Source organism: Phacochoerus africanus, chromosome 1 (assembly GCF_016906955.1).
Source record: "Phacochoerus africanus isolate WHEZ1 chromosome 1, ROS_Pafr_v1, whole genome shotgun sequence".
Lineage (NCBI taxonomy): Eukaryota > Metazoa > Chordata > Mammalia > Artiodactyla > Suidae > Phacochoerus > Phacochoerus africanus.
Genome location: NC_062544.1, coordinates 34,380,204 through 34,404,680, shown reverse-complemented (window position 1 = coordinate 34,404,680; position 24,477 = coordinate 34,380,204). Strand labels below are relative to the sequence as shown.

The following is a 24,477-nucleotide window of genomic DNA, read 5'->3' as shown; positions in this document are numbered from 1 at the left end:
GTCAGCCGGCATCACTATATCCTCCAGCCCTAACCTAACTAAATAAAAATTCTCTGCTCGAAAGTTCTGTCCCTTTGGAATTTCAGTGCCACCCAGTAATGGGAGTCCCAGCTCCTCAGCCTACTGACCCTTTTCAAGGGAGGATCCTTAGAACAACTTTGGCTCCCTCGGTCCACCAGGAAAAGGAAAGAGCCACCCAGAAATCTTGGGCTTCAGCTTTTGCATTTGAAAACACAAAAGCCTTAGAAAAAGTCTACCTCCTATTTGGGTACCTGTAAATTTTCACTACCAATGACCTCTTTATTCTTATGCCTTTGTAAAAACAAAAAAATTCCTTTAAACAAATTCTTAGTTTTTCTGTATTGCACAATACATGGCCATTGAAGGTGAATTAAAAATCCAGAAAGTCTGAATCACTCCAGTTCTCCAACTGCTTTCATTCTTCAATTTATATGGATTTTTATTTTTCCAAAAAATGAAATAATAGTGGGCATGATGTTTGGTAACCTCTTTTGCTTAGTATAGCATCACAAATGTATTTCAATGTCTATAAACATTCTTGTGCAATGTTCTAATGGCCACATGGCATTTCATGTTGTGGACATGCCATGTTATTTTCTTTCAGGTGCGCGTATGCACATGGAGAACCTCAGAGACAGATGTTTGAGGCCATCCTCCTCTTCTTCGCACATCAACCTCGCGCCAAGGTTCACTTAACTTTTCCCTACACTTCCATCCAGCCTCCCACCCACCCCACAGGCAACCATGTTAATGGTTTCTCTCTTTGTGTTCTTAAAAAAATACAGAGATATCACTGTTTTGTATGCATGCATCTTTAACTTATAAAACTCATGTTAATATGTCATTTGGGTTTTTTTTTTTCCCCCATCAAGCTCTATGTGTTGGTTCATAAACTGTCATACATAGAGGACAAGGAGATACTGAAGAGAGAGGCAGCCACTCCGGACTGGCAGGTGGCAGTTGTAAGAAGCAAGGGAACTTATACACGAGGCTTGTCTTGGGTGGCCAGAAGACAAGTAGATCTCCGTGCCCACCCACCAGGATCTTCAAAGTGGATGTAGAGGCCTTCCTGGGATTGTCATGTAGACCATACCATGCAGATGGTCTCAGTAACACCTAGCTCTCTCAAGGCTGCGTCCCTGGAAATGGTTCCCACTGTGGGAACACCACACATGCGTTACAAGGATGGGGAGGGGGCGGAATGTAGAAACTCCAGTGGCCCGGATCCAGCTTACAGGTCAACTGGTGATCGTGTCTTCCCCATGACGCTCCTCCAACACCATGTGCTTAAGATTCAGCCAAGTTGCTCTAGCTGTATCTCAGCCACCGCTTTAAGCTCCTGGTGTGTGTCTTCCACATTTTACCGGCCCATTTTCCTCGTGATGAACACTAAAAATGCTTTGAATGTCCCCTCATAAGTAATGCTGCACTGAATGTTATGGACATGTGAGATTTTCTTGTGATGTACACCCAGAGCAGAATTGCTGGGTCACATGTTTAATCTGATGAATTTTTGCCTCGAGGTCCTAGAATTGCTGCACCAGTCTACACCCATAAGCAGTGTGGTGTAGCTCCTATAACTCCACATCCCACTTACACTATTACCAAGCTTCCTCTTCTTTTTACCAGAACCATAGATATAAAACTTTATCTCATTTTAACTTGTATTTCTTTAATTCCTGGTAGTATCAGCATGTTCATGTTGTTATCTCACCCAAGAACATAGACTGTCTTCTCCTAACTTCTTTAATCCTTTATCTCTTGTTGGATATTTAGGTTGTTTCCAAGGACAGGAGAAAGAGAAAAAGGGAGACTCAAGCTGTTTAGAAAGCCCAGGAACCAGCTTGAATGGAGAAGGGGAAGACGGATGAATGCTCAGGTTGTCTCCTGTCCTCTGCTTACCTTTGCAGGATCTAGTACTATGTCTTATACAGCCAGATGCTTAGAGAAGATAGTCTAAAGATGGTGGGTGGGGGTGGAGAGTAGGTAGCAAGAGGTGAGTGTTCAATGAAGTTCACGGCATAATCTTTTGTGAGCCATAATGGCTTTTATAAACCAAATTTAAAAACAGTAAACTACTTCTTTCCTTTTTCAAGACCCATAATACTCAATAAGTGATTTCAAATTGTCAGTCGCCGGGATGGGGCAGCAGTGGGTGGGGGTGGGGGGGAGAGCAGGGCGATTGAGGAGCAGAGGCTTGTGGCCTGGCAGTAAAGGCAGAAGAGATTAAAGAGCTGCTTGCCCAAGACATCTCAGCCTTGGAGTAGAAGGCTCCTTAATCCTTTTCCCCATTGTGTTGGGAAATTCCCTCTTATAGGCTATGGAGTAGTTTTTCAGATCGTTTAACTCATGGAGTCTAGCACATGTTTCTGCTGTTGTTTAATAAAGTTAAGAATAGGGAAGGATTTTCCATGAAATCATTTGGCTGAGAGTCCAAGGCCAACCCTAGTCTAACAGAATCCCAATATCTAGGGGTGAGGCATAGGAATCTGTTTTGCAAAGAATTCCCCAGCTGATTCTGGTAATAAACCTGCTTCCAGGAACTCCGGGAGCTACACTGAGCTGCTGCTTCCTCTGCAACCTCCAGACAAACTCCTGCCATATAAGGCATCCTACCTCTTAATGTGTCCGGCAATTGATTCTCGCTCAATACCCAGGACCCTCCAGTCTTGACTTGCTTAGAACTAACCACATCCTCTCTTGTTGTAATTCAAGCTAATGTTCTCTTGAGCATTCAGAGCAGATAGAAAACCATGTCAGCCACCCCTCTTGCATCCTATATCAATATGTGAAAACATTTTAAAGCCATTTATTTCATACTTTTGTAAACTTCAAGACTGCAAGTGGTACTTACTGGGGAATTAGACAAGTAGAAATAAAAAGACAGATGCCTGTCCTGAAATTTTACGTAGATAAATGCTGGTGTTTGGGTCTATGCTGTGTTCAGTTAGCAGTAATGGCTGCTGGCACAGGGGAAAAGGAAAGGTGTAATTTGTTCCCAGATTGTGGGAGTAGCAGCTCATGCAGAGAGTCCTCTGTGATGGAGGCAAGTCGGTTTTTATGGACTTCAACGCTATTTGCTTCAGTACACTTTGAAATGCAGGGTCAGCTTACTGAGCTACAACATGCAATAATAACACATTTTTATAGGAGTAGCTTGTCAGAGCAGCAACAACATGTGATACATAAAACCAATAAACACACCATGTCTGTAGATTCTATCATAGTAACCAGGATAAAGCAATAAAATTGACAGCAGCCATTAAAAAGCTCCTTTTCTGACTTTGTAGGGTGAATTTACTGTTGCTTAAAACAGAGGAGCTGTCACAAAGCCCTAGATCAGTGCTCAGTTATGGAGGAGCACATTGCACTGCGTGGAAGCAACCCGGTTATAGGAAAGCCGGATAGGCAGTTACGTGCTGCTAGGGCGTGAGCCCCCATAGTCTTTAGTGTGACGCAACCCCCATCAGAGATACTCTACAGAATGTTGTTGTTTTTCCTAGTTACACACTAACTATTGTGGAGGACAGTGCAGCTCTATGGAGTGGTAGCTTAGCCGTTAATATTTCCTATCTGCAGCTTACATCCTTAAGGCAGGAAAGGGGGAGGTGGGAAGGAGTAGGGTGGCCTGGGAGTGTGGGGCTGGTAGATGCAAATTGTGGCATTTCGAATGCAAAAGCAATGAGGTCCTGCTCCCTAGCACAGGAACTATATCCAGTCTCAGTCTTTTGGGACAGACCATAATGGAAGATAATATGAGAACAGACATGTATATATATAGCACTGCGTCACTTTGCTGTACAGTGGAAATTGGCACTTTGTAAATCAACTATGCCTAAATTTCTGAAAAGAAAATCCTTAAGGCAGGAAGAAGCTTACATTTGCTGGAATACATGGGGTAACTTGGTAGGTTGGCGCTGTCAGACTGGATTCTTAGAGTGTGGACTTCCATCCTCTCTGATGGAAGGAGGAAAGGAAGGAAGGAAGGGAGGGAGGAAAGCATGAAATAAGGAGGGCAGCAAAGAGAGCGAGGAGAAAGGAAGGAAGAGAAGAAACAGCAAAGAAAGGAAAAGGAAAGAGAAACAAGGGGGGAAGGGAGGGAGGGACCAGTCAGTGTGGTTTTGGGGTCTTCATGGTCACCACCAGGAATATCTCCCAGAGTTTCCAGGGGTGATTATCTAATTCGCTATAAGCAGAACGAAATAATTATTTGTCCTGCTCCCTCCATGCCTGAGTTCCTAGAGGTGGATGCTTCTATACCACGAGAGTGGGCCACCTGGGTGGTGTGGGGGGGTGTGGGTGATAAGCCAGAGGGAGGTTTGACTTGGGAGGGCTGACTGCTTGCCTTCAGGTTCCTAGAATGAGGAGCCTAACCTGTAGCAGCTGTTAGGAAGCTTCCCGGAAGTGCACCTGCTCAGCACAGGTCAAGGCAGCCAAGCCCACTTCTGCATTAGGTCCCTTCTGAGCCTAAAACTCAAGGAGAAAAAGTCTTGGTCACTGTCAGACCCAAGACCAATAACAACCCAAAAGATTGGCTCAGTGGCTCCCACTGGCCTTCTCAGAGTGCTGCCCACCATCCTAGGCTCAGGGAAGGGGTTAAAGTGGCTGAAGGGGTGTGTCTCAGTGTCTTCATTTCCAGGCACGCTCTGCTGTTACATATACCTACACGCCTTTAAATGACTGCCTTGGCAATAGAAAGCAAAAGAAAACTTCCTTCCTAGGCACCTGTATGGTGGTATTCAAGATCATTAAAGCAGTTAATTGTGTGATGTTTCATTAGCAGACGGATGCTCTGCTTGCCCTCTCTCACCAAGCCCGGGGCTCAGAGGGATTTTGGTACCCATTCATCTCTGCCACTTCTCTTGGCTTTGAAGGAAGAGTGCCTTTGAACCCAGGAGCTTGGAGTTAGCAAAGGGTGGGTGTACGTCTTACAAGTTGTAAGATCTTGAACACTTCTCCCTGCTTCCAGAAACTAAAGGGAAGGAGATGGACACTTGGGAGTAAAACTGAGATAAAGTGCCTGCTAATGGGCCCTCAGCAAACTGTGGCCTGTGAGTTAGCTGGGAATCCCCACTTCTCACTGGTCTCAGGGTGGGGACAGGGTGAACTGAGTGAGGCAATCACTGTGGGTGCCAAAATCAAGGAGAGGGGCACCAAAAAACTCAACTCAGTGGCAAAGATAAATAGCAGTTTAACACACCATTTTAAAAAAGCGAAACTAATGCAAACTATCCATAATGAATGAAAGACCAAAATTTTAATATCAGGACAGCTACCGCTGGTTTTCCTTCTGCCTTGGGCTCTAATAGGGTTCAGCATGGTATAATTATAGATCCTGTCGATGTTCAAATTTTTGACACTTATCATGAATTTTTTGCATTAATTTAAAGCTTTAGATATATTGCATTAAATTTTTTTTTGGTCTTGATTACTGAGTTTTTGGGGCCCCCTTAAATTTTGTACCTTCTTCACCTTGCCCTAGCCCCTGCCTTGTGTTCTTAATCGAGAACATCCAGGAAGGAGTTCCCGTCGTGGCTCAGTGGTTAATGAATCCAACGAGGAACCATGAGGTTGAGGGTTCGATTCCTGGCCTCGCTCAGTGGGTTAAGGATCCAGCGTTGCCATGAGCTGTGGTGTAGGTTGCAGATGCGGCTCAGATCCTGCATTGCTGTGGCTGTGGCGTATGCCGGTGGCTACAGCTCCGATTTGACCCCTACCCTGGGAACCTCCACATGCCGCGGGAGCAGCCCAAGAAATCGCCAAAAAAAAAAAAAAAAAAAAAGAACATCATCCAGGAAAATTTGGCCTCCCACCTATTACTACATAGAAAATCTCTAGGTCTGGGGAAACATTTTCAGCAAAGGTTTTGTTTGGGAGGTTTTGTTGTTGTTTTATTTTTCTTTGGCCACCCCATGGCTTATGGAGTTCCCAGACCAGAGATCAGATCTGAGCAACAGCTGCAACCTAAGCTGTAGCTGCAGCTGCTGCCACACCGGATCCTTAACCCACTGTGCCCAGCAGGGGATCAAACCTGCGTCCCAGTGCTCCCAAGATGCCACCAATCCTGTTGTGCCACAGTGGGAACTCCAAGTGAAGGTGTTTGGCTTTCCTTCACTATTCCCTTGTCTTTCCTGCTGTTCCTGGGGGTACAGAGGGAAAGAGGAGTTGGTCCCCAACTTTCTACTCTGTTCCCACGTCCCACTATTATACCCTTGACCTAAGGGCTAATCAGTTCTGACTGGGTATTGATCAGTTTTTACTTTGATATCCAATCAGAATTTCCTAAGTTACCATCTTTAGCCGAACTTAGTCAAGGCCCTGTCAATGTAACACCTGAGTATAAGAGCTCCTCCCTCTTGCCGCCAATGCAGACTTCAGAGGACTGAGCCCTGCTTGGGTGTCACCTGTGGGGCCTTGGGAAGGAGACCTAAGTTGTCACACTGCCAGCTTCCCCATTCTCTTTCTCTACCTGCAAGTAATGGTCCTGTCCCCTCTCTGGTGCTGGTATGATCTCTGCTGATACCCCAGCCTCACCAGAAACTGCTACTCACGAAGCCAGCTTATTGTGTACCCGCCCGTGAGTGTGCCAGATGCTTGCCTTTTTCCATCAGCTTTCATTGTAAATGTGGTGTCTCAATTGCCATCCCAGGTGAATAGGCTTTTGAGAGCTGGCCAGGGAACCAAACCATCGTTTATCTCCTGGGTCCTATGGAAAAGAAGCTTCTAAGACCAGACAGATGAGAAGAGCATTTGGACTACAGCCCACCTGGATGCAGGCGAGGACCTGGAATATAATAAAAGCGAGAACAGCAGGTAGGTAGAGCCTCTTGGTTCTGAAGTGACGGTGGCCAAGGTGCAAAACTTCTAAACCTTGGGGGAGGGTCACCCTGGTGGAGGTCTCTCTCTCGCTCTCTTTTTAATTAAGTATTCATGCCATAGCGACATTGTAGTAGGTTAAGGAGGTTAATGAAGGAGCATTAAATAGGTTAATGAAGTCAATCTGATGGCAAGATTGATTTCTCAGCCTCTTCGTCTAAATTCATTGTGTCGTGTTTTCCCTTTTTTCTTTCTTTCTTTCTTTTTTTTTTTTTTTTTTTTTGCATCTTAGGGCTACATATCTGACACGTGAAAGTTCCCAGGCTAGGGGTTGAATCAGAGCTGCAGCCGCTGGCCTACACCGGTGCCAGAGCAACTCAGTATCCATTTAAATAGAGACTTTATCCCCAACTTATTTTCCAAATGGCTGCATCACTGAGAATTCAGACCCACGCACAGTGCCCCAGCCATGGGTGAGAGAGCACGGAGCTGGGGTCCTCAGCAGTGCCACGTTTGGGAGGTGACGACTGCCTCTGAGGGCCAGGGTGGGTGGTGCTCGGAGGGATGGTCATGAGTGGAAGGAGGACCTCCTAGTGGGTTTCCCACCTGGCTTTTCCCTGCCACGTGTCCTCCTCAACTTCCACCCACCTTCGGTGTGAGGAAATGGCTCTGTGTCTCTCTCAGCTGCATCTGGCCTCTGGCCCTGCTCTGTTTACCTTCCCGGGAGGTTCATTAGTTCTGGGCCTCAGAAAAGCACAGTGAATTCCTGCCCAGCTCCAGGAACCAATCTGAAAAGTCTGGTTGTTAACTGACAACAAACGGTTCCTTTACTGAAGGCAATTTGCTCAACATATTTATTTGCCATCTCTAGAAACCTTCAGCACTAAATGTGCTGGTATTTCCACCTAAGAAGAAACTTCACTGAACAAATGAGCAGGATGATGAGCAGGAATACAAATACTATAAGAAAGAAAATGCCCACAGCTGTCATCCCGCAGGACAGTTCGACATCAGACAGCTTAACTCCCCTTAACCATGGGGGGTTTGCACACGTGGTCTCCTCCGAGCCCTCAAGTTTGTGCAGGTTTTCTTTGTACCATGTTAGGAAATGAATATTCGAGCAAGTGCAGTCCAGGGGATTGTAACTTAAGTTAATGGTGCTCTGCTGAGACAAGGTAGGGAGGAGATGGAGGGGGATGATGCGAATGTTATTGGCAGCCACGTTGACAGAGAGCCCCTTCAGATGGCTAAGAGCATTGATGCTGTCACCTGTCAGGCTGTTGTGGCTTAGGTCTATGTGCCTCATTTTCCCAAGGTTGTGGAATGCTTGCTGGTCTATGGAGAGGAGGTCACAGGAGGATAAAATCAGAATCTCCAAGCTGCCCACAGCCTGAAGTAGGTTGGTCTTTGAGATGCTCCCATCTTGAAAGTGATTTCTGTGTAAATTCAGATGCCGGAGATCCGGGAGGCCTGCTAGAAGGTGCTGATTGCTGGTGTCAAGGAGGCAGTGGGAGAGATTCAGAACCTGCAGGAAATGGAGGTTTTGGAAAGGACTTTGTGGAGCCTTAACATGCAGGTGGGTAAATGCCAAATCCAAGAGTTCTAGCCGAGGACATTCTTTGAATGCCTGATCCTGGAGACCAAAGGGCTCGTTGTAACTTAGGTTTAAGTATTGCAAGTGGGACAGGTTTTTGAGTTGCAGATCACAACAGTCAGAAGCCTCGATATCACTGTGGCTTAAATCAAGTTTCCGAAGATGTTCTAGTTTTTCCAAACACCTGGCACCAAGGTCAAGTTTCTTCATGTTACCTTTGATATAGAGATCCGTAAGGGATGGGAAACTGGCCGCACTGATTTGACACAAGTGGGCAAAACTATTTGCATTGAGAACTAATTTCTTGAGAGAGTTCATACCCTCAATCCCAGAGGGTAATTCATGCAAGTGAGTTGCTGTCAGATCCAACTCCTGGAGTCCAGTGAAGCACCGAAACATGGAAGATGAGAAGCCATGGAAATGGTGCTTCTGTAGGTTGATGCTCTCAACCGACATTTTACAAAGGCCCTCAAATGTGGCTAAAGTGAGGTCTTGGTCATCAGTGTCCTCAAATGTCCCCAGCCAAAGAGACTGAACAGTAGAGTTCTGTAGACCTTTTAATACAACAGCTAAATTGGAGGTCCCTCCAAAGTTCAAACTTTGAAAGGTTTTCAAATTGAAAGCCCCAGGCTCAATGCCTTGAATGTCATTGCCATTGAAATTAAGGCTTAGGTCGGTGGCCTGTTCCAGAGCATTTATGGCTTTACTAGAGATGTAGTGTATAGCATTATTCTGAAAATCCAGAAATTTAAGATTCTGTGTTGGGAAGTTTTCTGGAAGATTAATAGAAGAAATATGGTTGCTGCCAAGATGCAAACTTTCCAAATTTTCCAGATTGTGCACTGGGATAAACTCAAGATGGGATATTCCTGTTTGGGTTAAGAAAAGATGCTTCAGTGACTTGGGTCCGTTAAGTGATGTTTCTGCCATGAATATCAGGGGATTTCCTGTTAACACAATGGTGTTCAATTGATGATGGTTTTGAAAAGTTTCTTCATGCACCCAGTTAATCTGGCACCTTAAAAAGATAATAGTATTTAATAATAACTAAATAGGGAAAAGAAAAAAATTCACAGTGACCTGTATTAACAAAGCCATCATTTGTATTTGGTAAAAACAGTGTACCTTATTATTCAAAGTAAAACATAAAATAACTTTCTTTGGTGCCCACAGAAGGCCTGTTGAATTCATCACAAGCCTCAGATATGAACAATCTGACCTAAAATTTTTTCCAAGTATTTTATATTGAACTTCCAGAGGTTTGTGTTTGGAACCTAGGGAACACTCAGTGGTCTGATCGTAGGCAAAATCAAACAATTCTTTACTATTATCAGTAATATAAAACATGTCATATATAAGGCATGATACATAACATGATATGTAAAATGTGAATCTGTGCCATCCTGGGCAACTCGCAACTTTTTCTCAACCTCTGTTTTTTCATCTATAAAGTATAGCAACGATGATTACTTTATAGAATGATTGTGATTCAAATCATATATATGAAAATGCTCCATAGAAATATGACACGAGGTTCAGAGACACCCCTCCTAGTGTTGCACTTAAAAATGCTGGAATACACACACACACACACACACACACACACACACACACACACACTGCTGCCCTGGAAGGCAATAAGGGAATTGCTTAGAAACGCACTGTCAACAGAAAGCTTGAATCCATTGGACTAAGTGAGCCCGGGAGCTAGCTTTGTCATATCTGCCAATATCTGTCAATCCCTGATGGTCTAGAGCCTGGGTTTTAATGAGCCACTTGTACTAGTGGCAGGAGAGAAAGCTGGAGGATAGGATGGGAGGTCCTTTCAAAAAGCTGCAAACTACCAAGGCCTACAAGGAATCCTTCAATGGGTGACTTTAAAAAGAGAAAAATCACAGAGGGAGACCTTGAGGATATACATTTGTCTTGGCCTTGGCTCTGGGTAGAACAACAGCAACAATAACAACAAGAAAAGCCTCCTCTGAGATTCCCTAACCACAAGCTTCTACCTGTGAGAATTGTAGCCTGAATTTACACTGTCTCTGTGGACCTCCCCAAAGAAACCCAAGTGGAAAATTTAGCTCAGAGAGATTCCAGGATGGGAGTGGCATTTCTACCAGATTCCAGGTAGCTGGCAGGAATAAAAAGAAACCTTTTTTGGAGTAATGGACTTAATTTTTTTTAATAAGGAAAACTTGCAAGTTTACAGAAAAGTAAAGAGAATAATAGTACAATGAACTTTCATATACCAGCTACATAGATGCAACAATTCTTACAATTTTGCCACATATGCTTCTTTGCTTCATGTATTCCCTCATCTCTCTCCTGAATTATTTTAAATCAAATCCTAGGTAGCCATACGTATTTCAGTATGCGTCTCCAAAAAATAGGCTTATTTTCCATAGCCATGATGCCAGTATCACATATGACAATATTAATAATTCATTGGTATTATCTAGTTACAGGAAAACATTTTAAAAAAAGATTTACACCAAGTTCCACATGATAAATGAGCTCAAAATAAAAATACAATAAATGCATAAGGAAAACATATTAGCCAATGTCAGCCAAAAAAAAAAAAAGTTCTACAGAATCAGATTTAAAAAGGAAGCACATGCCAGAGTTATCAGATATATCTGATAATATATGGATATATCATATATATGATATATATCAATAATATATGATATAGCTGTTATATATTATCAAAACATAATAAATATTCTTATGTCAAACATATGTTTGATATGTTTCAAGGAAATAGTAAGAACCAAAATATGATGAAGCAAAAAAATATTAAAATGATCTCATGGAGTCCCCACTGTGGTGCAATGGATTTGGCAGCGTCTCTGAAGCACCAGGACGCAAATTCAATCCTTGGCTCAGCAAAGTGGGTTAGAGGGTCCAGTGTTGCCACAGCTGAGGTATAGGTCGCCACTGCAGCTCAGACCTGATTCTTGACCCAGGAACTCCATATGCCATGGGGAGGCCAAAAAAGAAAAAAAAAATTGATCTCATATATTTGTAAAATGAAAAATCAGTGGAACTTATTGAAATGGAAGAAGTTAATAATTGAAATTAGAAAGCCACTGGACAGTTTATATCGGAGAGTAGCCACAGCTGAAAAGGCTATTGATGTACTAGAAGTAAATATGAGAAACTTAGCTAGAATGTAGTCCAAAAAACCCAGAGATGGAAAATGAGATATTAAGATATATAAAGGACAGATGATACAGTAGAAAACTGTCAGAACACTGTAAACCAAATATAATGGAAAAATAAAAATCATATAATAATAATAATAATAATAATAATAATAGGACAGATGAGAAGACGTCATGTAAGTCTAGTCAGAGATCCAAAGGAGATACAAGAGTAAATAGGGGCAAACTGAAGTTCAAGTGGATGATGGCTAGAATATTTTAGGATTGATAAAAGATACCAATTTCAGATTCAAGGAGCCTGACAACCTACACCATGCATCACTGTGATGTTACAGAATGCCAAGGACAAAGAGAAGCTATTGAAAATATTCAGAGAAGACGAGACAGATTACCGACATGAGCCCAATGACTCGACGGAGAGCCGACCTCCCAACTGCAGCAAAGGGATACTGGAAAGATAGCCTCAAAGAGCTGAGAAAAAGCATCTGTCCACCTAGAAGCCAAGGCCATCCTTCAAGAATCAGAGTGAAATAAAGATATTTTCAGAAAATGAAAACTGAGGGATTTGACTGTTGACAGACACTCACTAAAGCAAAGTCTAAAGCGGTGCTTTGGGAAAGAGAAAAATGATTCCACAGAGTAAGGTCTGAAAAGCAAGAAGGAAAATAAGCAAAGGGAATCAAAAGAAAGTTGGTAATGCTAAAGAAATAACAACTGTAGAAAGAAATAAAAAGAGTGTCTCATTCATGGCCAAAAGGTGGGGAGGGGAGCAGAGGAGGAGGGTTTTAGAAAGTATGAGGTCCCATTTTTATCACTTTTTGAAAATAGTGGAAGAGAAACAGAGTCCTCTATCTACAAAATTATCCTGGCCCAGTATTTCTTAAAAATGTGGTCAAGGAGCTCCCACTGTGGCACCACAGGATCGGTGATGTCTTGAGAATGCTGCAACATGGGTTCCATCCCTCGCCCGGCATAGTGGGTTAAGGATCCCATGTTGCTGCAGCTGTGGCTTAGATCACCACTGTGGCTTCTATCTGATCCCTGGCCTAGGAGATCCATGTGCTATGGGATGGCTAAAATATATATATATATATACACACACATACATATCTAATAAATAAATAAATAAATATAGTGAAACTCATCTCATCTGAAAATGAGAAATGGTAAAGGAGAAGGGAAAGTAAATTTCTTTGGGGCAAAGTAAGTAGGGAGCAGAATGAGCTGAAAGGCCGGGGCTTTCTCTCAGTTGTATCTAATGGAGTATTGGCTGGGGAGGTGGCCTGTGGTCATTTGGGGAACTGTGGAGTATGAGTTAGGGGAACAGAGCCTTGGTATCTTTCTTGTGTGACCTTAAGCAAGCTCACAACATTGCCTTGAGCCTCTGTTTTCTCATCCAACATGAGTGAGATTAGGATACTCCCCATGCCTACCTCCCAGAGGTGGTTGTGCAGATGTGAATGTGCAGTGCTATGGATGTGACTACTCTTCTGCTCTGTAGAAGCTTAAGTCGAAGGACAAAGTCAAAGAAACAGGGCTGCTTGCAAGGGCTACAGACCTCAACCACATGTGGAGCCCTTTCCCCCTAACACACAAGCTGCATTTTTCTCTTACTCTCATCCCTTATTTTCCTGTGATACTTCTATCTGCTGGTTCACAAGCACTGGTACAGCCTTTAGAATCCTTTCTGCCTCTAGAACAAAATATGACCTCTTTTTCCAATTTTCAGGAAAAAAAGGTTAGTAAATGATATGTTTCTCCTCCAAACTTTTCTTAAAATGTCACACCCATTCATAGGCAGCTATGCTAAAATATAGTATGATGTGGCATCCGATTTAGTAAAAGATTTGTTTTTACTTTTGTCATTGATCTTCCTTAGAACTTCCTAAATAGTACTGCTGACACAACCTAATTTGAGAACAAGCCTCCTTCTCCACTGATTGGTGTTTATTTAAATTATATTTTACCTGTATAAAAATATTTCATGGGAAACATGCAGAATAAGCAGGTTGTCCTTGTGCCCAAAAGAAAGTCCTGTAAACAATTTGAATGCAAGCTGCATTTTGATCTAAGTATAACATCAAACACACACACACTCACACAAAACCTCACATACATACCTTGTCAGATCCAAAAAGACAAGATTTATGAGCCTGCTGAAGGTTGTATTTTGAATTGTAGGCAAGAAGTTAAAGCCGAATTCCAAAAATTCTGTCATATTTGGTAGAGTGTCAGGAATTTCTCTGAGACCTAAATTTTCACAGTTATATGTTCTGTTGGCTTCTTTCTGAAGAGAGTAAACAATGTAAATTAACATCAGACAGTATCGGGTTGACTGTCTAGCAACATTACATGTTTTATCCTTTTGAGCAGCAATCCCCCTTCTAGGAATCTTTAGCAAATATAATGCTTGTAAAAAACACAACACAAAATGACTTGTGCATAACACTATTCATTTTAGTATTTTGTAACAGTAAAACATTGGCAATAACCATATAGGACTAGTTGAAATATGGTACATTCACAAGATGTAACTCTGTGTGGTTGAAAAAGGAATAAATACAATCTCCAGATGCTGATATGGAGTGATATGCAGGTTTATTGAATGGTGAAAAAAGCAAGATACAGAGTGTATATGGTATGTAGTATTTAATATATAGTACTCTACCTTTTGTGTAAGGAAGATGTGTATGTATCTTCTTTTCAAAAAGAAGCCATGGGGGAAAACCCCAAACTGGTTGTATTTAAGGGAAGGGAAGGAACAAAATAGAAGAGTGGGGATGAAAACAAGACTGCTCTGAACATAATTTGTTTTAGAGTTTTTATTTTGGATGCACGAAAACATTTTCTTTCACTTCAAAACAAACAGATCAACTCTAGATTAGCTTCCACAAAAGAAGACAATCAGGTCTTAGGTGCTTTGTGATGTGACGTAATATGAAGTAGGTGGCACCACCTAGAATCCAATCCAGATTTGAGGCATAACTGTCAGTCTACAAGTGGTATGGAGGATTTCAGATAAAGAGCATCACAAGGTAGCAATCTGCCAAAGGCAAGGGGAGGGGGAGCATCCTGTAGAATAACTGATTTTGTTTTTATCAACATGTAAATGATGTTAGTGGAAGTGGAGAGGAAGGGGGTGGGATGAGAGAGGAGGCTGCCCTCAGAGAAAGAGAGGTATATGGGAAAACAACCCGAGAAAGAATGAGGGAAAAAAAAGTATATATATATATATAGAGAGAGAGAGAGAGACAGAGACAGAGACAGAGAGAAAGAGAAAGGCAAAGAGAGAACTGATTTACTTTGCTGTACACCTGAAACTAACACAACTTTCTAGGTCAACTATACCCTGAAGAAATTAATTTTTTTTAAATAAGAGAGGTGTAAAAGCTACATAACCAACAAACAGTAGAAGAGCCCTTCTTTTTTAATTTACTCTTTATTGAAGTATAGTTGATAACAATGTTGTGTCAGTTTCTGGTATACAGCAAAGTGATTCGGTTATACATTATATATTTTTTTCATATTATTTTCCATAATGGTTTATTATAAGTTCTTGAATACAGTTCTCTGTGCTTTAAGTTGAACTTGGTTGTTTATCCATTCCGTACATAATAGCTTGCATCTGCTAACCTCAGACTCCCAGTTTATCCCTCCCTCTCCCCTCCACCTCCCTTGACAACCACAAGTCTGTTCTCTTCATCTGTGAGTCTGTTTCTGTTTTGTAAATAAGTTCATTTATGTTGTATTTTAGATTCATGTAAGCGATAGCATATGGTACTTGTTTTTCTCTCTCTGAATAACTGCACTTAGTATGATAATCTCTAGGTCCATCCATGTTGCTGCAAATGGCATTATTTCCTTCTTTTTTATGGTTGAGTAATATTCCATTGTATATATGTATCACTTCTCCTTTATCCACTCATCTGTTGCTGGACTATTGTAAATAGTTCTTCAATGAACATTGGAGTGCATGTATCTTTTCCTAAAGTTTTGTGCAGATATACCCCCAGGAGTTGTATTGCTGGATCATATTACATAGAGTAGCCTTTCTTTAGAGTCTTATTCAAATAAAGCATTTGGGAAAAGATATTTTAAAGATTTTTTTAGGGGAATTTGCATGAGGACAGGATCTTAGAGAATATTAAAGAATTGTGAATTTTGTTAATGATATTAACCTCGCATCTATGTAAGAAAAATGTTCTTATTTTGAGATACAGTTTGAAGTATTTAGAGGCAGAATATCATGATTCTTGGGATTTTGCTTCTTGCAAAAAAAGGAATGAATAGAGGAAATTAGTAGACAAAATGTTGGTAGTTGTTGAATGTGGAGTGATGCATACAAGGTTCCTTGTAACTAACTGCTTTTGTAGATATTTAGAAATTATCTTAATACAATGTTAAAAAAAAAACTGGCCAATGGCACAGACCTTATGTTATAAGGCCTTGTACTCTTGAAATATGACTCATTTTAGATCTCTGGAACTGCAGGCTGCTGATACCAGACCCAGGATTTGGGCTCAGCCCTGCACATAAATTCAGAAACCTTCCGCATCCTGGATCCCAGAAGAGTCAAGTATGCTGACATCTGCCATTTACTGCTTGCTAGATGCCCTAAATCAAGTTCTAAATCTTGGACTAACCAGGCAAAAATGGGGAGGAGTGAGAAGTCTATAGAATTGTGGGCTCGTAATTTATCTGGATGATGCCTTGGGATAAAGGATAGTGGGGCAGTTACGACAGTCTGATGGGGTATCTTTTGTATGGGGAGGCTCCTAGGAAAGGAAGAAATGATTCCTAGTGTATACTTGGTGACATAAAAAGGACAGACATCCCAGAACCATGGGCCATCTCAGCTCATCTGAGACTCTGTGTGAATTCATCCAACCTTTCAGGTCCTGCTTTCTCCTGGCCACATAGTGGCCTCACTAGAGGTCCCACTGAGACTGCCCGGGTCCAGCTCCATCTAAGTCTAAATCCAAAGCTTTCCTCATACTGCACACAGGTCTGCTTAGCTGGAAACAGAAGACTGCACATACCTGCCTTTGCTCTGAAGTGTGGCATTTCAGAGGTGTCACCATTTTAATTGCTTTTTGTTTTACTCCAGCCTCTGCTTAGTCGGCACTTTTTATAGCTACAGTAAGTATGCTCATTTACAGGAAATCACTGGGTTTGTTCTGTATTGTGACAGGATTAAGAAAGTCGCTGATGAAAATGCCATATTTATATTTTCTTGTAATGCATTCTTTGTTTCATAAGTCCCAAGTCCTTCAGGCACTGCCACCAATCCACATGGTGACTGCAAAATGCACTTTGCTCTTAAAACATACCGGACTGACTGCTGGGGAAACCCATGCTGCTAGGCCCTTCTTTGGTGCCCATGACCATGGAAAACCTAGAGAGAAGATGTGTGACTGCAGAGGTTCAGACTAGCTTTGAGAAGACACTCTTCTTTTCTGGTCTCTGTGGGCATAACTGATGCCATATACACATGAGGAAAGGAGTCTTTCCTCAATTCGTCTCACTCTATTCTGGCCCCACAGCAAAAAGCCTGGATGTTGGCAATTCTCTCCTTCTCCAGAATATATATGTGCCTGTTGACACCCAAATTACTCCCTTAACATGCTTTACTGAGCACTCTTCTGCATCAGTGTGATCCCCAAAGTTGGAATAAAGCAGGAGCTCTCCTGAGCCGGTGGCCTGAGGGAGCACCCAGCAAATGGAAAGGAGTAGTTTGGTTTCGATTCAGGAAAAGCCTGAGAACCAGAGCACACCAAGTCCCAGGATCACTGAGAAGTCCACTGGGACCTGTGTCGTAACACTTGATCATCTCCAGTTAGGTAAACTGCCGTGAACTCTCTGCCCTTGATTCCTAAACAAAGAGGCAAATGACAAGAACTGCAACTCATAAGAACATCAGAAAACCAATCACCTTTCAGAGACTGTTCTGGGTTCCTCCGCCTTGGATTTCATAATCATGCTCCCGTACAGTCGTTGCTTTTGGTTTCTCTATCTCTTTTGTCTCCTTTAATCTGAGATGACTCTCCAGCCTTTTATTGTCTCTCATGACATTGATTATTATCATTTTTTTTTTAAGAATCCCAGGCTTATAGTTTGCAAAATGTCCCTTGTTTGGGGTTTGTATGTTTCCTTGTGATTTGATTCAGGTTATACATTTTTCATAGAATGACATCAGTGAGATTATTTTTCTCACTGTCAGGATTCATAGCAAAACATTGGAAGAGTGGGTTCTGAGAATCGATAGCACAGAATTCCCGGACAGCAGAATGATAATGCAACGGAGCAGGAAAGGACAGTGTGTCGAAGAGGGTTGCTGGTTGTGTGACCACTGCCATTTTGCCCTGGGGCTGGGCCAGCTCTGGGGACCACATGTTCAGTTTCTCTTCCAGGCAGATACCCACTGTCGCTTTTGCAGCATCTGCGGTTTCTCTGAGCCCCACGTGACCACTTCCTATAAACCCAAGCTTCATCACTAGATTGAGTCTGGGGTGAATTTCCAGTCACTTTCTCACTCTTCTGCTTTGGCTCATTCCATGGCAAACAGGACCCTTCTGAATGTGAATTTATGCAGCCAGCAGGGCGGAGGCAAAGCCACATGGCATTCAGGACCACTGCCCCATGCAGGCCCATCCCTATTCCAAGTCATGGGCATTTGCACAGGGACCTGGGCCAATCACATTGTCACCAGCTCCGCCTCAGAGCTGCTTCTTTGCCCAGAGCAGGACTCCCAAGTGCTCTGTCTGTGTCTGCAATCCCTTTTCCCTCCAGGTATTCATTAGCATTTTTTCAATCAGGATCTTATTTTGCTTCTTTCTGTTGTATCGCCAACCCCTGCCATCCCACAGTAATTTTTCTCCTCACAAATATTGAGATCATTTTCTCATTTAGAATTCTTTGGGAGTTCCCTTCGTGGCGCAGCAGTTAACGGACCTGACTAGGATCCATGAGCATGTGGGTTTGATCCCTGGCCTTGCTCAGTGGGTTAAGGATCTGGCATTGGTGTGAGCTATGGTATAGGCCAGCAGCTGCAGCTCTGACTCCACCCCAGCCTGGGAACTTTCATATGCCAAAGGTGTGGCCCTAAAAAGTAAAAAAGAAAAAAAGAAAAAATTCTTTGAGTCTCATGCAAGTGCTGATTCCCACCTGTTTGGATGCCTCCTCTGCACCTGGCACATGCAGCAGCCAGCTCCCCCAGGCATGAGGAGTCTGGGACACTGAACCCAAACTCTCCCTCATTTAATCACTCCTCTATCCAGAGACAGCAATTTGAGTCAAATCCAGGTTAGCAATTACTCCTTGAAAATAAAACAAAACACTCCCAAGAGGTCACGGCCCTAAAATTTGTTGTCAATCTGACTCCTCCAGGCAAAGGGCATTCCAATTATACGTGGTGCATTTTCTGTGGATCTTGAAGCAGACTGCTTAGGTTCAAATCCCAGCTCTAAACCACCAGTCTGTGTTCTCCGAGCCTCCTTTCTTGCCCATCTGTAGATTGAGGATAATAACCCCTCTCAGCAGGCCGACTCTGAGGTTTAATGGACTAATGTACGTCAAGCACTCACAAGAGAAGTTAGCATTTCCCTGGATCACCAAAACATCATTGTCATCATCCAGAGCCCTTTACCCATGAACTTGGAGTTCTCTTAAAGCAGAGTCTACTAAGCATTCTCCCCATACCCAGACTTGAGGAACTGTTCCTACATTGGTTTTAAGGGGACAAAATAGTCAAGAATGAGCCCATGTGAAATGACAAGGCATGCCTCTACTCCCAAGTAATTATTCAAGAATATATCTAAAATTTTACAAGAAGCCAAATCACTGAGCAGTGAGGTCCAGCTCTGCATTGCCTATTTGTCAGCCTCCAAAAACTTGGTAATAAGTCTAATTTGGTTACTTATGATAAACACATACATTCCTATACATATACACAGAGCATTTAATAATGGAAAATTTGGAGTTCTCATCATGGCTCAGTGGAAACGAATCTGACAAGGAACCTTGAAATTTTGCGTTTGATCCCTGGCCTCGCTCAGTGGGTTGAGGATCCGGTGTTGCTGTGGCTATGGCGTAGGCTGGTGGCTTCAGCTCCAATGAGACCCCTAGCCTGGGAATCTCCATCTGCTGCGGGTGTGGCCCTCAAAAGACAAAAAGACAAAAAAAAAAAAGGAAAATTTTATGTGGAGTATTTATAGATGTTCATTGTGGTAGTTTTAGAATATTTTAGAATTTGTTTAGGTTTGAAAAGAGTTTTATTAAAAATCCATCTTGACATCTACCTCACATTATATGCAAAAAGCAATACCAGATGGACTATTAATTTAAATGTAAAACTTAGAAATAAATACAAAATGATAAAACTTCCAGAAGAAAACAGGACATTATCTTTGTGGCCTTGGAGTACGCAAGCTCAGAACAGACATACACTGAAAATAGAGGAACAATGATAAATCAAGCTATATTAAAATTAAGAACTTCTATTCATCAAAAATATTATTAAGAGAATGAAGAGACAAGCCACGAAACAGGAGAAGATATTTGCAATCTGATTAATGACTTGTTTTTAGAATACAGAAAGAACTACTACAAAACTATAATAACAACAACTACAAAAAAACAGAGAACCCAAGAGAAAATTGGCAAAAGACTTGAAAAGGCACTTGACACACACACACACACACAAAATACACAAATGGCCAAGGAAAAATATGAAAATATGTTCAATTTAATTATTCATTAGGAAAATAGAAATTAAATCCTGGTGGAATATTCCTACCCATTCATCAGAATAGCTAATGTTCCTTTCTATTTTATTTTGTTTTTTTAATGGCCACGCCTGCAGCATATGGAGGTTCCCTGGGCTAGGGATGAATTGGAGCTGAAACTAGGCCTATGCCACAGCTCAACACTGGATCCAAGCCACATTTGCAGCCTATCCCACAGCTTGCAGCAATGCTGGATCCTTAATCCACTGAGCGAGGCCAGGGATTGAACCTGCGTCCTCACGGATACTATATCAGGTTCTTAACCTGCTGAGCCCCAATGGGAAATCCTAGCTAATGTTATTAAACAAAAAATAGCAAATGTTAGTAATGCCGTGGGGCAGTTAGAATTCATATATTGCTGGTGAGAATAGATGGGTACCAACACTTTGAAACACTGTCAGGATCTACTAAAGTTAAGCATATGTGTACCCTATGACCAAATACATCTACTACTTGGTACACACCTAATAAAGATTTGTTCATTTGTTTGGTAAAGATCTAGATAAGGATGTCAAAAGCAGCAGCATTCCTAATAGCCCCAAAATTGAAAACAGTGTGAGTGCCACTAACAGTAGAATGGATAAACAAATAGTGTTTAATGAAAACAACAGAATACCATTCAGTGATGCAAATGAACAAATGATGGCTATACACAACATCATCAATAAATCTCACATGTTTGATACTGAGTGGAAAATGCCAGACACAAAAGAGGAGACACAGCATGATCCTATGTATATAAAATTCAAAATGGGGCAAAATCAATCTAGGGTGATAGACATTGGAGTATTGGGTGCCCTTGGGGGCTAATGACTAGGAAGAGACATGAGAGGGCTTCTGAGGTGCTGGTGGTGTTTTTTGATCTGTGTGCTGCTCATTCAGTGAGAACTCACTGTGCTTTACACTTAGGATTGGTGGGCTTCTCTGTACATTATTTTATTGTAATGAAAAGTTTACTGAAGTCAAAACAAGCAAGACAAAGACCTTTTTTTCAGGATATGGCCCGATAAGCACATGGTGGTCACATGATCACATATACAGTATATGATTTATTTTGCTGAAATTAGAGGGAAGAATGAATGAGGAAAGGAAAGCAAGAGGAAGGAGTGGATAAACCGGGGTGATTTTTTTCACCTGAAAAAGGGCCAAACCCTTCAATCAAAAGCTTCCTCTCCTACCACTTCTACTTGATTCTGCTTGCCTGAAGCCTAGAAGGTCCTTACTTTCAGGAACAAGTTGTATCTCCCAGTTTCCTCCCCAGTATTCATAGAGAAGTGAGGGCTCAACAAACAGCCTTAGAATCCTGCCATCATGAACTCAAACTTGATAGAAGAGGTAAAGGAAAATATAGATCCAGTATTGATTGAATAGGCCCCAAGGCATTTAAAATCAAAGTCCTTTCAAAGGAGGGTTGCAGGGAGGAAGGTTTGAGTCTCACCTGACTTATCCAAAAAAGGGAATCTTTCACTGTAACATAGGCCAGGCCTAGAGGTCCTGGGACGCTCAGCACCACTTCTACCCCTAGAAAGCATGGAAAGCCTCTGAACAGCAGCAAAAGGACTTGGGTACTCTTCCTGCCTCTTTCTCCTTACCTCTGCTAAAGTAGGAACCCTTTGCAAAAAAGAACTAGTGACTCTGGGACCTGAAGTCATTATTAGGAAGCTACACTGGTGCAATGTTTCCAGGGCTTTTCAAAATCTCCAGCACCAGGTTTCAGATGGGCTGCATGAAATTTGCTGCAATGTGATCATTTAAAAGGTGAACTGGTAGACTTATGAGTTTAAAATGGATTGCTTCCCAATGTGCTGGAATTTAATGGTAATATTTTCCCATCTGAGGATGTTGTCAGGAGGTGGATGACATAAGCCTACCTGGTTACTGAAGAGCTGGAATTTCCACTCTTACCCTCTTAGATATCACCTACAACCCTCTGAAATTGATTTTTCAACCTGAGTGTAAAGGATGCAGCCTTCTGGGGCTGATAAAAATCTTTTACTTGCCCCCTTCTGTTGCAGGCTGTATTGTGTCCCCCATACTCCTGAATTCATATGCTGAAGTCTTAACTGCAGTACCTCAAAATGAGACTTTATTTAGAGATAGAGTCTTCAAAGAGGTAATTAAGTTAAAATGAGGTCATTTAGAGTGGGCCCCAATCCATTATGGATGGTGTCTTTACAATAACAGTAAATTTGGACACAGATGCATACAAAGGAGAGAAGACGGAAAGTTACAGGGGGAAGAAAACGCCATAAACGAGCTGGGAGAGAGACCTCAGAAGAAGCCAACCTTACTAACAACCTTGCCAACCTTGCAAACACCTTGATCTCCAGGATTGTATAAATAAGTTTCCGTTGTTGAAGCCACCTAGTCTTTGGTACTTTGTTGTTAGAGCAGCCCGATCAATTGCCCCTGGGCATTGTGCCTCCTCTTGGTCTGAGTACGCATCTTAATTCCATCCTGATGCCACACTACCAAGGTTCTGTTGCTTTCCACTTCTAGGCCTTCTTCTAGTCCTGGCTTTGGTTCTTGCTCTTATCTGGCAGGTCCTTGCCCCCCTCTCCCTTATTCTCCTGACTCTGGCTCCAAAGCACTGCTTTTTTCCATCACGCTACCCCAGCCTTTTTTTCACCATTCAGCCTCAATCTGGGAAAGCAGCCCACCTAGCCACCAGGACAGATGGTCCTTCTGGTCCCAACTCTTTTTCCCTTGGTGCTGGACCCCTGCTGGGATGAGAGGTGATGGAAGATGGCAAGAGAATGAGTCCTTTTCCTTTCTCTCTTTCTCCACCCTCCCCAGGAACGTCCCACAGGTTGATAAATATTGTTATGGTCCAAAACAGAAGGTGCAATTTGGCTCTACTCTCAGATGTTACTCCTGTGGGTTAGTGAAACAGATGGAGGACTGTCCAACTTGAGGAGAAAGCCAGACTCATTCCGAGTGATCTTTATATGCTCTAAGCCTGGCACAGGTAGTCTTTACTGATCTCAATCCTGAATGCCAGGAAGCTGAAGGACTCTTTGGTAACGTGGCCATGTGCTGGCCCACTGGACAGGCTAGGGAGCAGGTTTGGCGGTCTGCTCTTTGCACTGGAACCCTGTTGCCATCCTTTGTCCTGTCCGGGATTATTTGGGGTGGGGAAGGTGGTTTGAGGAGGAGAACAGATCTCATTTCTGCCTACTAGGAATCTATGAGATCATCTCCCTGGCTGAGTTCCGTGGCTCCCTTTTCACAGTAAGGAAAAACTTCTACACCCCTCGTTGCCCTCTTAAAGACAGCAATATTGGAATGCCAAGGCTCAGATAGCACTGCATGCTGAATCTTAACATTTCCAGGTGGTTTAATCTGAACAAAGACAAACAGTTTGGACTCACCTCAGTGCACATCAGATCTGAGGAGGTGATGACTTTACAGCTGGCACAAAACAGCACCGCCAACAGGAAGCAGCTGACTCGGGAAGCCATCACAGGACTCGAGCAACTAAGTTCAGTACGGTTAGCTAATGCTGGAGCTAAAAAAATCAAATCGAGCTAGGATGGCCTTAGTAATTTGGCAGCCAGACAGAAGCTCAGGGAGCAAGAAATGCTGTTGACTGCTCTGCGCTTGGTGGCTCTGTATTTCAAAAAAGAGGAAGTCCCTTTTGCAGAGTACTCATTCTTGCCCGAAATAGCTGAGGACCCAGCTCCAGAATGGCTCAGTGCATTTCCTGGCAAACATGTGTCAGTTGTGCGGGACTCTTGGGCTGGTTACATGGACTGTTGGGTTGATGGTTCCTACGGACTCTAAGTGAACTGCAAGGGTTTGGCCAGCTCCAACAGCTTCTGGTCCCTTTACATCAGAGAAGCCATGGGAGCAGGAGGCTGTCCTCACAGAGAAGGCTGCTTTGTTAGACCTAATGAGGGAACCGGAGAGGTGCTGGGGCACACTGGAAAGGCAGAGCACTCTGTGGGGGCAGATAGAAAGACTGCGCCCTGCAGTGGCACCTGCTGGAGCTGGAAATTCGAGCTGAAGGGACAAGGGCCATCCCCAAAAGGAGCGAAGCTGCTCCTCGCACCCCTGTGGCTGCTTTGACCACATTCATAGTACCCACCCCTGGTCTTGG

The 24,477-nt window shown here is 42.7% G+C and overlaps 1 protein-coding gene across 2 annotated transcripts; it reads right to left on the bottom strand.

Annotated features, from left to right (window-relative positions):
* Positions 1-7,677: 7,677 nt before the first annotated feature.
* On the bottom strand, positions 7,678-24,030 carry CD180 (CD180 molecule). 2 transcript variants are annotated; one of them, XM_047797483.1, is made up of 3 exons: positions 23,750-24,030; positions 13,716-13,882; positions 7,678-9,449 (listed from the first exon to the last, which is right to left on the bottom strand). In XM_047797483.1, the coding sequence occupies exons 1-3, from the start codon at positions 23,837-23,839 to the stop codon at positions 7,721-7,723; spliced, it is 1,986 nt and encodes a 661-aa protein (XP_047653439.1). In that variant the 5' UTR covers positions 23,840-24,030; the 3' UTR covers positions 7,678-7,720. The 2 variants fall into 2 exon arrangements, with proteins under 2 accessions (XP_047653439.1, XP_047653479.1); XM_047797523.1 differs by lacking the exon at positions 13,716-13,882 and having other exon boundaries at positions 23,750-23,850.
* Between the last annotated feature and the right edge of the window lie 447 nt (positions 24,031-24,477).

Excerpts from the sequence above, each read along its gene's own strand:
- CD180 (XM_047797483.1), bottom strand. The coding sequence starts at position 23,839 with ATGGCTTCCCGAGTCAGCTGCTTCCTGTTGGCGGTGCTGTTTTGTGCC. Across the intron at positions 13,883-23,749 it reads CAGATCTGATGTGCACTGAG|AAAGAAGCCAACAGAACATA; the intron begins GTGAGTCCAAAC and ends TACTCTCTTCAG. Across the intron at positions 9,450-13,715 it reads GTCTTTTTGGATCTGACAAG|GTGCCAGATTAACTGGGTGC; the intron begins GTATGTATGTGA and ends TATCTTTTTAAG.